Source organism: Salminus brasiliensis, chromosome 17 (assembly GCF_030463535.1).
Source record: "Salminus brasiliensis chromosome 17, fSalBra1.hap2, whole genome shotgun sequence".
NCBI lineage: Eukaryota > Metazoa > Chordata > Actinopteri > Characiformes > Bryconidae > Salminus > Salminus brasiliensis.
Window position 1 is genome coordinate 30,837,048 of NC_132894.1, and position 16,667 is coordinate 30,853,714.

Below are 16,667 nucleotides of genomic sequence, written 5' to 3' on the forward strand. Positions count from 1 at the left end.
GCCCTTCTTCACGCGGATGCAGAGGGAGAAAGAGAGAGGGCGAGGAAGAGGGAGAGGGAGAGAGGTTATTACAGATTGGATTCTCTGCCCTACTTTTATAATTACACATTGACATTGGGGCTGGAATTTCTCTTGCTTTGATGATTTTCACAGACTTCCTCACTCCATTTTCTCTCTCGCACACATCTCTCTCTCTCCCTCTCCCTCTTTCTCTCTCCTTCTTTCCTTATTCTCCGTATCTCGGAGTGCTGTCTTTTAAACGCATACCCGAAGCTTGTTTTCTCTTCAAACAGGAGCTTAATTTCAGTAGCACTGTGCGCTGTGTGAAATAAGGCATTGATGGCGCATGCCGATAAAGCTGCTGTACACGTCTGAGGGTAATAACACAGTCTGACTCACTAACACACTAAACACACTGCGGTACTCACCCCCGATCTCGAGCGTCCGTTGCCACTCTCAGACTATTACACCTTTGTGCTGTTCTTCTGTTAAGGTCTTGCCATGTTGACATCCAACTAGATTGAGTCTTTGAACGAAAGACTGAAGATTAATTACAAATACCTGATAAACTCTTTTAGATTTCGGGCAAATGTGAGGAGTTTCTTGAGGTGTGTGCCCCACGCTGTTAGACTGACTTCCTGTTGATGTCACATTTCACTAGCAGTCAAAAGACCAGTCACTGCAACTAATAGAATCTTAAAAACACGTAAGAACAGATATCAAAAATAAATAGCATGGCACGATGAATCAGAAGTATCTGTGGAACATCCCATGCAACCTGTGCATTTACCTGCATGGACTTCACTATGTGTTTTGACAGTTTTATTCTGGGTGTTCGGTCATTTGTTCTGCTATTCGGTGTCGACGAGAGGAGGATGGGTTCCCCTTTTGAGTTGTGGTTCCTCTCAAGGTTTCTCCCTTGCCACTGTTGCCTTGTTGGCTTGCTCAAAGGAGGCCTTCACCCGGATCTCTGTGAAAGCTGCTTTGTGACAATATTCGCTGTAAAAAGCCCCATATGAATAAATCTGAATTTGTATATTCTTTTTTAGACATGGAACGGCTGATTTCGAATTGTTCTGAGATCTTGGAAAATCACTTCCCAGATTTATCTGCATTTACAACCTTCTTTCTGAAGGCCTCAGAGAGCTCTTCACCACTCACTTCAACAATCAAGAGCAAACCGAACTAAATGTCTGAGGTTTAAATAAGACAGGCTCCTCCAAAACCCTTTTTAATCAGGTTCTAATCAACTGCTGCTCCTGGTTCTAATTTTACGCATATTAAGTAGTAATAAAAGTGGGGGTGCTCTAGCTTTTGCCCTCACAGGAAAAAAAATATTTTTATAAATGATTTATAAAAAAATACAACTAATTCCGTTGTATGTGTTTAGTTATTTTACCTAAACCCAATATCCCAAAAGATTGTCCCATATTTTTCCTATATGCCTATTTGTATATATATAACTGGGCTTATTTATCCACTGTGGCTGCAGCTCCACTTGTTACATGTGGAGCAGATGGCAGTTTAAGGGCTCATTTAAATACAGTGGAGGAATGTAGACCCTTAAATTAAAACTCCTTAAATTAAAGATAAGATAATAAAGGATTATCTTATCTTATCTTATCTTATCTTATCTTATCTCAAAACAAGAGATATTAAGGTTAGGCTAAAGCACTAGGCTAAAGACTAGACTAAAGCACTATACTATACATGTCCCTTAATGTATGTATTTATTGTGTCTTTTATTGATATCCCTCTTCAAATGAATTAACTATCAAACACATTTAACCAACCCTAATGATCTAATGACTTAGTCCCAACATTTTATCCCTACATTTTATTAATGCTTAATATATTTATAATGCTTAATATATATATATATATATATATATATATATACACACAAACACACACATACATATATACGCTTATTATTATTAAATTATGTAAATAATACACCATACATAAAAATAAATGTGTAAAAATGCAAAAAAATATGAAAAAAAGATAAAATCAACTAGACGTCAGACTATTAGCTCATTCACTAAATTTGGCTCATCAGGTCGGCAACTGATCAAAAATTAAGAGGATGGAAAATGCTAAAGTGTTCTGAGCAGAGGGCCTCCAGGACTTGAGTGGTCCTGAAACAGTGCATACATAATCAACATTATGAGCTGACGTGTTGCTAACACCAGGCCCAGCTAACAAATGCAGCGTCCCTAATCAACACCACTTCAGCAAGGACGTCCTGCTGCAGGCAGGGGATGGTGAATACCGACCGCTGTTGGGATGATTTGCTGTTGTTGCTTTGATGGTGCAATCACAGAATGGACGTTTAATCCGCTGATTAGCTTGTGAGGTGAATCCCAGCCAAAAGGCAAATATTCTGTTCCCTGGGAACCAAGAATCATTTAGTAAATGAGATAAAAAAAAAAAAAACAACAACCCAGTCGTAATGCTCACACTAGACACAGTCACGCGTATACACAGACACACTCAAGCACAACACACACACCTCAAGACCATCAAACAAGCAAAAACATCAATGCGAGCTTGTTTAATTGTAATGTAAATTCATAATTAACTACAGAAACCAAATAAAAGCTCAAGAGGGAAAAAAACTGCAACAGATGGCCGTGTGCTGGAATATTCATGCACAACCGATTATGTATTATGCGTCTGATTTTAATTACACAAACGCATAAACAGCCTAATCAGGCTTACAGGAGACAAACAAACCTCTCTTTATCAGCAGCTGTGCTTCAGTCTTGTGACACCGAAGACATAATGACTGTAAAAATAGCAGCGAAACACAAGATGACACACAAGTTATGAATGAGGCCAAAAATAACTCAAAAATTGGACGGAATGCTGTTTCTTACGGGAGTAAGAAGAGCTCTGCTGTGCTGTGGCTGTAATTCAATCAGATTCCAAAAGCCCTCAATTTGATTATCGAAATTGCTAAAATTAATTACGCAGAGTGACACATTTCTAGCGGGACCCGTCGACTGGCCCAGAAAGAAATGGGTTCAGGGGAAAGTCGAGTGGAAAAAAAAAGGCTCCATGGGGTGCACCGGTGTCAAGTATGCTGCAAAAGAGCTTCTGCAAGCCAGCAAAGTTGCAGCAGCCTGTGAAAAGAGTGCACCTCCGCTATAACACAGATATGTCAACCTAACTGCCTTAAGCTCTCTCTTTCCCACACCGGACTCCACTCCGCTCTCATACCGCAGGCCAACTGACAAAAGCCTTTTTCTTTTATTTTAACCCGTTCACGTCCACGTCTGCCCACAATTTTTAAACAACATAATCATACAGCTGAAAAATTTTTACATTTTGATGACACTGGAGTACTGATTTTTTAACAGAAACATTAACCATTTGATTGCTAATTAATGTATGGAAACTAAATGTCATCATAAAACCTAAATTCCTTTGGTCACATGAGAACAAAATAACAGAAGATTCTAATTTAATTTGTGAATTAAAATATGAAAATTACATTTAATCAACATAAACTACTGATAGATGTTCATCCAATACGTAACTATACGAACATTATCACTTTAAATCCAAATGAAAGATGTTCTGTGGCATTTAAATGGGTGTTTTGGACCCAAATGGTTTAAACACATTTCATTTGCAAAGTTTGCTAAATAAATTCCTGGAATTCCTTTATTTTGACAATAATAAACACATAAGCTCATAATAAGCAGACATAAGCTCATTTACTATTGCATAAACTAGAACACTGTATGTGATGATTTCCTGAGTGAAATATGTCACTTTTAATTGCAATTGTAAACTGCAAAGGTCTCCATGCCCTCACTTTATTTAACTAAATCAAGTGTGTTGTATAATTACAGCAATTTGTTCAAAATAGTAGGATTTTCAAAGAATAAATATGTGAGTAATTCAGTTGCTTCTATAGGAAACAAACCTAAATGTAAAATGGTTTCAAATGTATCAGACACAGATCCTACTTATTTACTTTTTTATTATAAAGGTAACACATATGAAAAAAATCAAATACAGCAGTAAATCTGCTTTAGAATGAACAGAAGTGTGTCTCTGTAGAGGATGTTAATTTATTTATACTTATTTATATAAATTATCAATTGTCATTTGACCAGGAGCGTCCAAATTTAGCAGTATATCTCTACATTTGAATCTAAAAAACCTTAATAAACTCTGTGTTTGTGTTTCATCTTTATGTTCTTTTTGTTAAATACACTAGAAAGACTCATAATAAAGAGTGAGGCACTTTCACACAAGTTACATTATTCTTTTGTTGTAATAATTACCATATTTTGTTTATGTGCAGCCACTTGAGAAAGTATTTTTTTTTATGTTTAATGCACTATAGTGTCCATGTATCAGAAACGTTTGGTATTCCTGGCATTTTTCAATTAAAAGCAAACGCATAAGCCTTATGTAAAAGCTCAATTAGATTCTTATGTGCATCAAAGAAGAATCTTTCCTTTGCCTAAGCGTCTAAAAATCGACTCTTTCCCCCAAGTTATTACAAAAAAAATCATAGCAAGAAAAAACTGGAAGGTTTTAAATTGGCTTGTGAATGCAATCAGTCGTCTACAGCTTCAGGGCCATCCATTAAAATTCTGCACAATTCTGGAAGCTTTTGCTTCTCAGTTATTTGATTTACAGATACAGATCTAGATACAGAACAACCTGTCAGTCAGCGCAAGGAGAGGAAAAAATTATACAGCAGTGCAGATTTGTCTGAACGAACCCAGCTCTCGGAACACGAATCCCTTTAATCAAAAGCAAACAGGGAGCATTGCCTCTGCATACTCATGCACATGCAAATTTCAGCAGGTGAGATACGGTCATGCATAGCTCATGACAATGACTGACCTGTAATTTCTGCTCTGGGTGTGTTTGTGCTTTTAATCACATCATTTGCATTATTTGGTCATCAAAATTAAAATCCTTCACAGCGGGAGATAAAAATTATTATAAAAAAATTATACCCGCTTCAGAGCAAGGCGCCTGCCTACATGTATGAATGAGAGAAGATATAGAAGAAAAGAGGATGATAAATAAATAAAAGACGACATCTGCATTAATTCCGGAGCGGGATTACATAAGGAGACGATGAAATGAAAGCTGGAGAATATTAAGCGGCGCCTCTATCAGCCGTCTGATGTCAGAAACTGTTTGAGCATTAGCGGCCGTCAGTGAAATCGTGGCTAAGTAGGGCAGCCGGGAGCTGCCGTGCCTTCAGAACTTCTTCAGAGAACCGTCTGCGCTTTCAAGATTCCCCTGTGAAGGCCGCTATTGAGATCACAGTGGGCGCCTAACTTAACGCGCCCCTGTGTTGCGAGGCACTGCGGTCGCGGAGCATCAAACTTTTATTAAGTCAGTCAGGGCAAGCGAGCTAATATCGACCTGCCCTGAACAGACTGCAGTCGTGGTGAGCATCATCTAAAAGCACAGGGCCACAAACACCAAGTGTATTCCTGGCCTTGTACACCCCTTGGCCAAAAATACACTCTTCTGAGCTTTCGATACCACTCGCTTATGAGTATTCTAGACTACTCTGCACGCTGTGGTAGGTATGTACCTATTCAGGGCTGCTTTTCCAGTTAAAAGAGAAGTTGCCTAATCTTAAATCTAAAAGTTGTGCCAGAACGGAAAATTCAGAAGAACTGACCTGAGTGGTGCTAATGTTGTCCAGCAAACCACACACAGTGAACTATGCTGGTCTCAGAGCAATGCTCAACCACACAGTACCTGCTTAGCATCTCAAGGTGTTAAAATGCTCGTGGCTCGCTGGGCATTTAAGGATTTGCATTTTCTACAGTATCAGCAAACGCATCAGTGCTTGTGACAGCATATCTGATTCTGATTAATGATCAACGCTTGGTCGGTTACGGCCGAGAAGTCCATGTGTCTCTACACTGTAAAAATGACATAAGAAAAGCAAACACAAAGGAACCTCCATGAAGTCCAGTGGACTAAGCTGCAGCCACTATGATCTGAGGATCGCTGGTTTGAGACAGCACAATTGGCCATGCTCTCTCAGGGGTAAGCTGATGACACTTCGTGCCCACATTAATCCTAGCGTGATGGTGGTCAGCACAGGCATCTGTTAGCTGTTGTATCGGAGCTGCAAGCGGCAGTTCAAAACGAGGCAGTGTCTGGCTTTACATGTGCCGGACAATCAGTAGTATCAAGTTTGCACTAAATTAGAATACCCTTAATTTAAAAGTGCTTCACATTTTCTTTTAATCTCTCTTGCAGGTATAGAAAATAAATGCTGAAATATATTGTGATATTAAGCAAACATGCTAAAGCCACACAGTCTACATCTCTGAAATCCTCAGGATGTGTCCTAATCTGACACATACTCGCATACAAAAAATGCCAGACATATCAGTTCTCTCAGACAAATCTGCATTCCCTAATGTTGGATTTTCTGTTAAAATATGGGACACTGGTCCCAAGTCAATGTTAAGCCTACGTGATGTAGTTAATTCATGTCATTTTACCACTTACAATCATACAGCTTTTACAAAACCTGAGCTCATTGGAGTAGATGGTACATGTTACAGTTAGGGTTGCTGCTGTATACCGTTGTTAGGTATACTGTGGTATGAGAATTGATGGCTAACATACTGTTTATATTTGCTTAATACTGTCTTTGGAAATAAATAAAACTAACCAGACTGTCTTCGTGAATAATCAGAAGATTAATCCATAATAAAAATAAGCACAAGTTGGATCCAGCTCACGTGTAGCTTTCTTTTTCATTTATTTTCAGGATGGTGTTTTCATCTCGTCTTAAGCTTTAACTGTAGTACGTTTTTGTTCAACCAAAAAAAAATACCCAGTAAGAATTGATTTAAGGGTCTGTGTATAATAATATCAAGAAGAAGAATAACAACAACAAGGAAGTATGGTGAAATATTGTGACATACCATAAAAAATTAATACAATTGCAGCCCTACTTACAATAGACTGTAATAGTTTTGATGCATTTCTTCACTGTCATTTAAAGTACTGTGAATCTGGCAGTTGTTATTCACGCTGATTGATAAATGGATCAACAGAAATGCTCCAAAATTACTATTTTGACACTGACTTCCATTGCAAGTTAAGACGTTTTCTCATCCTACTGTAAAGTTGCCATTTTGAAGATACAAAGTTTTTGCATGACTGCAGTGTGATATAAGTGTATGATTACTGTGGAAGATTAATACGGGAGAGCAGGGACAAGCTAATGCAGGGTAACACTAATTTACTCATTGTAGTTAGGCAGGCTAAGATGGAACGTGCTTTTGCACATCTCTTCTTATTCTTATAACAACATCATCTAAGGTGCAAAGTTAAGTATATAAGCTGCGGTATTCATGTTAATGATTGTAATCTTCCTCTTTGTGGCAGTAATAACGTAGTGTTTTAAAGCAGATAAAAACTTTGATACTAAAATACAGCCTCCATGTGGTTAGTTGTATTGCTCTCAATCTGTAAAGCACTTTGTATACTTGCGTTAAATTCTTCAATAAAGTATTTCTGAATATAATTCTTATTATTAGAGTTGTGGGGCTACACAAAGGTCTCAACGGGATAATGTAAGCATAAGATTAACAGTTGTGCGGCAAATCAGGTTATTTGTATAGTGCTTGTATAGTGTCATTGTCACAAAGCAGCTTTACAGAATAAGTAATCAGTAAACACACAAGAGATCAACAACATAAGAAGACAGGAAAACCTAAGACCTTCAGTGAGCAAGCCAAAGGCGACAGGGGCAAGGAAAAACTCCCTCAAAGCTGGAGGAAGAAACCTTGGGAGGAACCAAGGCTCACCAGGGTGACCCATTGTCCTTTGGTCAGAACTAATTATAAATTATTGATAAAAGTCACTGAACCACCGCATACGACTGTTCTACTCCTCAGGTGTGCAACATATTCACCATAAAATATCATCATCTGATAATCACAATAATCATGGTATAGTATAACTTAATATAATCACAGAAGTGATGGTAAGAGTAAAGAGAGTAATGATAGTTAATGGTAGTAATGTTAGTACAGGCAGATCCATTAGATTTTAACATGGTCATTAAGCAGGTAGTGGTGGCAGGAGGGTGTGCAGCTGGTCTGACACGGGTGGTGGGGGAGTCTGGTGGTCAAACCTGGTGGTCAAACACAAGTTATAGTTCGATCCATCTAGTCCTGCACTGCGCCCCGCTGAGGAATTCCTCTAGTGTGTAAATGAAGCAGTAAAGTATAAACGTTAGCAACGTTTGTAGTGTGGGGGGGGGCAAACAAGACTACAGACTACAGTAGCATGCAAATCCAACGGCTTACAGCTTAAGGTTCCCGGTAGGAACACATGCTTTTGAAATTACTGTATTTACCAACAATAATATAAGAAATAAGCATTTGCTCTGTGAGACTGCACGCACAGAACCGTGACCCGATTGTTTAAATGCATCTTTAACAAGTGGTTGATGGACCTGTGCACCTTCTTAAATACTACTATGCGTTATTATATTAAAGAAGTGTGTGATCTGCATTTCCAGTGAACATGGGAGAGCTGGGCAATATGAGATATTGATAAATTTTGTTATTGTGTTACTCAATATGCTTTTCTAAGAATATCAAGGATATTAGTTGTGCGTAAAGAACCCTGATCAACTGCAGGTTTCATTACCAACAGTGGTATTGGACTGGTTTAATTAGATGAAGAGCAGCAGCTGTTACATAAAATCACTGTACTCAGAACGAGAGAGTATCTGAATGGAAGAATATGTCACTACTGATGTATTTAGTCTGTGATTACATGTATCATGATAAATATTGCGCATAATATAATAAATGTGTTTAAATATCTTGATATAGTATTTCAACCATATCGCCCAGCCCTAGGTTAAAGCCTATGGGATTTATTTTAATATCTCAATAAATGTCTGAAAAACATCTGAACTAATGTTGGCATTTCATCCAACAACAAAACTAAACCATTTTTAAAACGTACGTTGATCTATAGCATCATTTCACTTTAAGAAGAGCAATGAGATACGAAAATGCAAGCTGTAAGACTCCAAAAAAGCCTTATCCATGTGTCATCAGTGGGCAGTTGCAGCGCAGCAGAAATATTATCAAGAATACTTTTCAGATTATGATTCTTTTGTTCTCTAAGGTTTTCCAGTATCTTCGCTAAATTGAGAATGAAATCTAATACTAGGTCACCAGAACTGACACCTGTTAGACGAATGAATCCAGCCTTCTCGTGAAATCTTCTACTCATATCCGTGCCAATCTGAAGCGCTTATCACCCTGGATAATGGTTAAAAAACAGTTTTGCAAACTTGCTGCACATTTCCTGCATGCAAACAATTCAGCAACCTTATTATCTGAACAACCTCGACATTCAGGCATTGTAAACTCAAACACGCTTACCTATCGACAAACGTGCAGCACAGAATTCTGAAAAAGACCTAAATTCACTAAACTGGGCTGAATCATGGACTCTTAGTGCGTGTTCGGTTAGTGCTGTTGAAAGTCTTTACTTTGCTTTCCCAAGAGGCTCCTTACTTTTACACATCCTACAGTAGCTTTGGATGGGTATGTGGCAGGCATGGACAAAAAAAGAAAAAAAGAAAAATACTGATGGTCAAAAAAAAATGTAATGCGACAGACACGACACACACACACCGCAAGGCAAAAGTGTTTTCTGCTTGTCTTGTATTGAACTACAAGCTACAAATGTCTGTGTATTGCTTAAATAACCTGTATGAAAGACTACAGCAGCAGCACAACTGTATTCTCCACTATTTGGCAATGGCGTTAGCAGCAGCAGTTGTGAGGGACTTGGCTTTCAGGCTATCAAATACACTTTTCAGCTTTGAAATATAAATTGTTTGACCAGATGTTTGCTTTATTTTGCATTACAAATATTGCAGAGAGCGCTGTCTGCATCAAGTTTTAAAAAATATAACCACACTCAGGACCGCTTTCAGCTCGCCATTGCAAGGACTGCGCGTCAAGCTTGAACCAAAATTTGGTGGCGATTGATTTGCCGTAAAATGGTACGTGGCTGTGTCAGCATAATTCTGTCTGTACACTTAAAAATACCAACTTCGGTACCCAACCCTACTTCCAACTGTGTTTATTGGAAACACATCTGTCCTCAGTAAAAGTAAAATACATTTAATAATACCAGAATCAGAGATACATATACTTGGTCAATTATAGCTACAAATACAGGGAATATTTTATATATACAAAAATAAAAACATTGTTGTTGACAAACATTATCAGCCTGGTATACCGAATAAAATTATATACATTGTTTCCATTCAATTTCAATGTTTTTTGTTTTTTTTAAATCTGATTGGCTAAGGCACATTTATTAATCCATTTTTAAAAAATCAGATATGGAATTGTGTATTAATGCTTCAGGTACGTCTCAAGTGCAGTTGAACTTTTAGCCATTTAACTTTATGAAAGCTTTAAATCCACTTCAGGTCCTTTTCAGGAAATTTCACTCTTTCACGTGATATTTTTTTGGCACTATGGTGTCCTGTTATAATTGGCAAATACATGCAAATGAGGGAAATGTGTGGTAGGGCCACATATCACACAAATATTAAAATACAGGTGGATGACATGAAGAAACGTGCTACTGTTAATTATTTATTTTTCATTTTTGCTGTTGCTTTCAAATTATTTGCATTTTTGCGGCCTACTGTGCAGTAGACAATTGATAAGTGCAGACAGTTCAGAAGCAGAGGACTAGATCTTGATCATATTTAGTGACAATGTTATGACAGGTTTGGGAGGAAGAGAGATTATGCCATTGTGAAAAGTCAGGGTAGGGTGAGAGAAGAGTGAGAAGATTTATTTGTGCATATTCATGGCCTCGTAAGGCATGGAAATAATACGTTGTGGGCTTCCCCTTGATAAAGATCAACAAAAGCCCTGCCCCCCAAACCCAAATGCACACACACACTCAGACACACTGGCAAAACTCAATCTAAGGCCAGACACTCATGTGCTGGCAAAAAAAATAATAAACTGCACACGTTGTGGCAGAAGAATGGCTCTTCCAGCGTCTCGAAAGTAGACACAGGTACACGAGCACACAAGCTGAAACGGAGCAGCGAAGCACTTCCATTTATAGAAAATACCTTCAACAGGACGCGTGGAAGTGTGACTCGAGACTTCTTTGACACTGCTTCCGTAAGAACAATCTTTCGGCAGTGCCTGTCACTCGTACCTGAAAAGCAATTTTCGGTGAACCTAGAAGCGCTCAAAAAGCAGAGCTTATCTGTAAAACTTTCATAGCACCACCTGAGATTTCATCAAAGTAAGCTCTTGCGAAATTCAACACAGCAAAGCAAACAAAAGACAGATTCTGGCCTACTGTAGTGAACTAAATCTCACAGCCTCTCAGATCTGCACACTCATACAGTAGCTTTTACTTAACCCTTTACTTAACCACTCAAACAAACACACTCGTAAAAATAAAAGATGCTTTGAGCACCCTTTGAAAAAAACCCTCAAACTGTTGTTGCACCAATACAGATACTGCCGCTTACACACAGTATCAGTATCGGCAATACAGAGCACCGATACCATGAAGCTTACTGACAATCTCCTTTTATATATATATATTTTTTTTTTGCTTGCATATTTTATTAGAAAGCCAAACATTTAAAAACAAAAGCCAGTCATAAATAATTTAATTACTATTAAACAGACATTTAACTGACCTTCAGCACTCTCAGTTTCCATGTGGTGTTTCTACATATTTGGTTCTAAATGAAAAGTTTTAAAAAGCTTGTTTAAAGGGTCAGACACCGAAGTTTAGTACCTTTTTACACAGATACGCGTACCTGAATGTGAAATTTGCTGCGTAAGCACTTTTGTTTCTAAACTGGCATTTTTTCACTGCTCTGACGTGAATTTTAGGGTGCTAGCCAGGTGCTATGCCGAAAGCTAACCCTAACGGACCCCACACAGTTAGCTAACCATGCACAAATGGACACTGAGAGGACACAGAGAAAACAGCAACTATCTGGTCACTTAAAATATATAATTATAGAAAGTTCTTACAGTGTTAAAAACTATGCTAGTCAAGGCTAGGCTAGGATAGGCCAGGCTATGATACATGCTTGTATGTTGTCACAGTGACTTAAACCGGCCAATAAAAGCAGAGGTAATCAATATTTTTCCCAGCTTTCCCAAGTTCACAGCAAAATGAAAAGCTGTTTTATTAAATAACAGGGTGGTAAATAGGCTTGTAAAACCACATCTGAGCAAGTTACATTTGTTCTATTTATACATCATGAAAGGTAAACAACTCAAAATACTGTACACAAGTACATATGAAAAAGTACATTCAGCTTTAGGTCCATTGGGCAGGTAAGCTGACTTTCCTCCAGCATGGAGCACTCCTTCATTTTCCCTGATCATGGTCATTACAAGCTCCTCGGGCAATCCAGCAGTGCTGTCCATGCCCCAATGAGACATCTGTGCATCTGATGCACATGCATCACTGGATTAAAATCAATAGGTAATTTCTTAGCTGGAACTGGCCTGGCCTGGTCGCCCCCTATTTCCTTTAGAGCAGGTGCAGACTCATTGCAGGGCCCTGGGCTCAAGCATTAGGCGAGGATTATTCATCTCCATCCACACCATCTTACAGCCTTCCCCACAGTGAGCCCAGATGCCTCTCACAGCCTCTAGAGACACAGCCACCCACTAGAGAGAAAGAGAAAGAGAAAGAGAGAGAGAGCGAGAGAGAAAGAGGGATGTGGAGCATGCAGTGTCCCCTTGGCTGTTGTCAGCCCACTCCCATTTGCATACACATAAAAGTGGGAAGATTATGAATGCAGGCTGAATCTAAAACCATCTCGCCGTCTCCCCCTATCGCTCTCACCCACAAGGCAGTGCGCCACGAGCTGTAAATACGTAGGTTGATAACACCAGCCTGCTGCGCACCTGCCGTCCTTTGATCTCATCATCCTGTCAGCAGATCTGGCCAGCAAAAGGTGATGCTGCTGCTGTTTCTCACCGTGGAGATGCATGATACTCTCAAAGAGGTCAGGAAAAAGCAATAGGCCCAACGTGGAAAGGTCTATCTCTGCTCTAGCTCCTACTTTTCCTTTCCCCTATGCCTGTAAAAGATAAATATCAAGACAAAATGCTACTCAGACAGAGATCTCGAGAAGAAACAAACGTGTGATGGCTTTTTCTGGATGGGTGGATGGTTTCTTTTTCTAAAGTGTCAGCTGCACGAATACCAACACTGATCCATTACTGCTTGTTTACAATTGTTTTTTAATTAAAGCTTAAAATAATCTTAACACAGCAATCCAACAAACAGTGTGATTCTCATACATAAACAACATTAATCAATTGTCGACAATTGTAAACAAATGACATTACTCCATATCCCCCTCACATTATTCCAAATACTTATTTTTATGTTATTTTCACAGAGGGATTCATCTAAAAGCTACTGCAGATTTATGTAAATAAAATATATCTTTTTTTTTTTTTTCTGTACGTCTCTTTTCACCAATCACATTTATTTGCTGCTAGTCTTTTTATAATCATGTTTATTTGCTGTTAATATTTTTTAATAATCATCTTTATTGGCTGTTAGTCTTTTTTAATTATCATCGTTATCTGCTGTTCATTTTTTTGTAAATCATGTTTATTTGCTGTAATTCTTTTTTTTAATCATGTTTATTTGCTTTTAGACATTTTTAGTTATGTTTATTTGCTGTAATTCTTTTTTTTAATCATGTTTATTTGCTTTTAGACATTTTTAGTTATGTTTATTTGCTGTAATTCTTTTTTAATCATGTTTATTTGCTGTTATTCATTTTTTAAATCATGTTTATTTGCTGTTATTCTTTTTTTAATCATGTTTATTTGCTGTTATTCATTTTTTAAATCATGTTTATTTGCTGTTATTCTTTTTTTAAATCATGTTTATTCACATTTGTTTTGTATTTTTTCAATAATCATATTTCTATGTTGTTAGTATTTTCGAGTAATCATATGTATTTTGCCGGTGATACTTTTATGCATTTAGGTGGGAAATCATAGGCCCGTCACGAAAACTGGGTTATCAGCTTATTATACAATATATATAGACATGACCTCAATCACTTTTGCTGACCTCTGTATTACCTCGCCTCAATATTACTTCAGTATTTACATTGCGAGGAGAGCCCATTAACGTGGATAAGCCAGTATGTCGACTTTGGATGAACAGTAGGATCATTTTATTTCTGCTGTATTTATTTAGGATATTTAAACATTTATATTCTAATCGTAGTGTCTGAATAATTGTATGTTATTATATATTAAAAGTGATTAGCTCTGCAACTTCATTATTATGCTATTATACACACCGATCAGCCATAACATTAGCACCACTGACAGGTGAAGTGAAAAACATTGATTATCTTCATCTACAGAGGCTTCTGTCAAGGGGTGGATATGGCAGCAAGTGAACAGTCAGTTCTCGAAGGTGATGTGTTAAAAGCAGGGAAAATGGGCAAGCGCCAAATTGTGATGGCTAGTCAACCAGGTCAGAGCATCTCCAAAACATCAGGCAGGCTTGTGGGGTTCAACTTAGAAGTCAAATGACCCCTTGGTTCATTTTCTGATAGCCCTGATGTTAAGACATTGTCCGAATGTCTCTTAATGAACTGCCAGAAGCTTACGGACTGGCACACACACAAAAAAACAGCTACATGAAGAATGTGGCAGGTGGTCGCAGACAAACGAAATAGGTTACTTGAGCGCAAATCGACCTTGCCGGCACTAGCGAAAGAGAAAGCAACAACCAAGCCCTCCCAGAGCCCCAAACGCCCCATCTCAAGCCCATACTATCTGTCGCTTTCATCGGCAGGAGGCCTTAAAGGGGTGTGTGTGTGTGACCTGGTCCCGGTGGGTCCCTCATGTTGGAGCTTTTCTCCAGGGACGCCAGCCAGTCTCAAACGATGTGAAATCTGATTAGTTGTAATCGAGTTAAAAACTCAAAAGAACTGCTGGCCGCCATGAAAAGCGCTCAGCAGGTCTCAGCTTCTTCTGGGTCTTCTTTTTCTGAGTTAAACCAGCGCAGAGTGGGGTTAGGAAAGGTCTGGGAGGTCTGTGCTCGTCCTTCTCACTACTAACATAAAAATAGAGAATCATGGAGGTGAACGCTGTTTCACTGGCAATCCTTACATGCTAATTCATGCTGGGAGCTTAAATTGTAGCCTGTCAGCAGAGAGGGCTCATCATAAGCATGTGGGTGTTCCTTAAGAGGTCCATGACCTTCTCCACCACTCTATCCAACCCCTATAATGAAGGATATCTCCAATACTAGGAGCTTATATTAGCTTATATTTTAGCTTATTAGCTGCTAACATCAGCCAATAAGGGGTCCCAGATGAAAAACATAGCTATATTTGAAAGGTACCCCCCCCACTCCCAAAAAGCCTCCCATCCAACCCCTCAAAACTGGATATCTCCCATACTTTCAATATTAGCAGCAGTCTGTGGATCCTCTATGTGGGCTCCAAGGTAAATAAACACACACACACTCACACACACACACACACACACACGTCATACACACACACACACACACACACACACACACACACCCCTTAAAAACGCTAATTCACCTATGCTACGAGTTTCCATTGAGTGTGGAGATGCTCGTGTGGAGCTCCTCGTCCGGGAACCTGAGGGCTGAGGTCTTAATTGTTTACCTCGCTTCCAGCAAGAGCCACTCACCTTCCTCCCGGAGCCGTATTTCGACGCGCTCCACCGGGCTCTGCTCTTGCCGCCGGGCCGCCGTGCCGCCTCCTCCTCCTCCTCCTCGTCTCCTAGCAGCCCCGCGGATGCTGAGTCCGAGTCCTCGCCTTCCTCCAGCTCCTCTCCCTCCTCCACCTCCGCCGTCTTCAGCCTCTTCGGCGCTCTCTCGTACTCCCCCTCGGCGTATTCCTCCACCAGCGACATGTTGGGGCCGATGGAGCGGCGCTCTGCCGGTCGTTTAACGGTTTTAACGGTGAAAGCGAGTCGACTCGGCGCGCTGCGGTTCGAAACGTGAAGGCGCGAGCAGCATGTGCCTCCTCGCGAGAAGAACGAGCGAGCACAACGTTCTCACCGCCGTGTGCGCATTGGCGAAGCCGCACGAGCGAGCGAGAGAGCCAATGACGCGCGCGCGCCCTCTCTCGCTTCTAATTTTTTTTTTTTTTTTTGTCCGACTCTTTTGAACCGATTCTTTTCAATAAACCGATTCACAAGCGAAACTGATTCGACATTTTTGTTTGTCCGTGTCGAAACATTAAAATATTACAATTTACAAATATTAATTTCATGAATTTTAATTATTTTACAACATTTATATTTTATTGTTTTATAAAACTCCTTTTTTTGTCCAACTCTTTTGAACCGATTCTTTTCAATAAACCGATTCACAAGCGAAACTGATTCGACATTTTTGGAAACAACGTTTGTCCGTGTCGAAACATTAAAATGTAAAATATTACGATTTACAAATATTAATTTCATGAATTTAAATTATTTTACAACATTTATATTTTATTGTTTTATAAAGCATTCATTTTTTGTCCGACTCTTTTGAACCGATTCTTTTCAATAAACCGATTCACAAGCGAAACTGATTCG

General features: G+C 39.1%; 1 protein-coding gene across 1 annotated transcript in view; it reads right to left on the reverse strand.

Annotated features, from left to right (window-relative positions):
• LOC140537731 (heterogeneous nuclear ribonucleoprotein L-like) overlaps nt 1-16,192 on the reverse strand; it is a 79,160-nt gene extending 62,968 nt beyond the window's left edge. Inside the window, exon 1 of the mRNA XM_072659933.1 lies at nt 15,771-16,192. Within this exon, the coding sequence (XP_072516034.1) occupies nt 15,771-15,995 (225 nt within the window). The 5' untranslated portion in view covers nt 15,996-16,192. The remainder of the gene's footprint in view (nt 1-15,770) is intronic.
• Nucleotides 16,193-16,667: the final 475 nt, after the last annotated feature.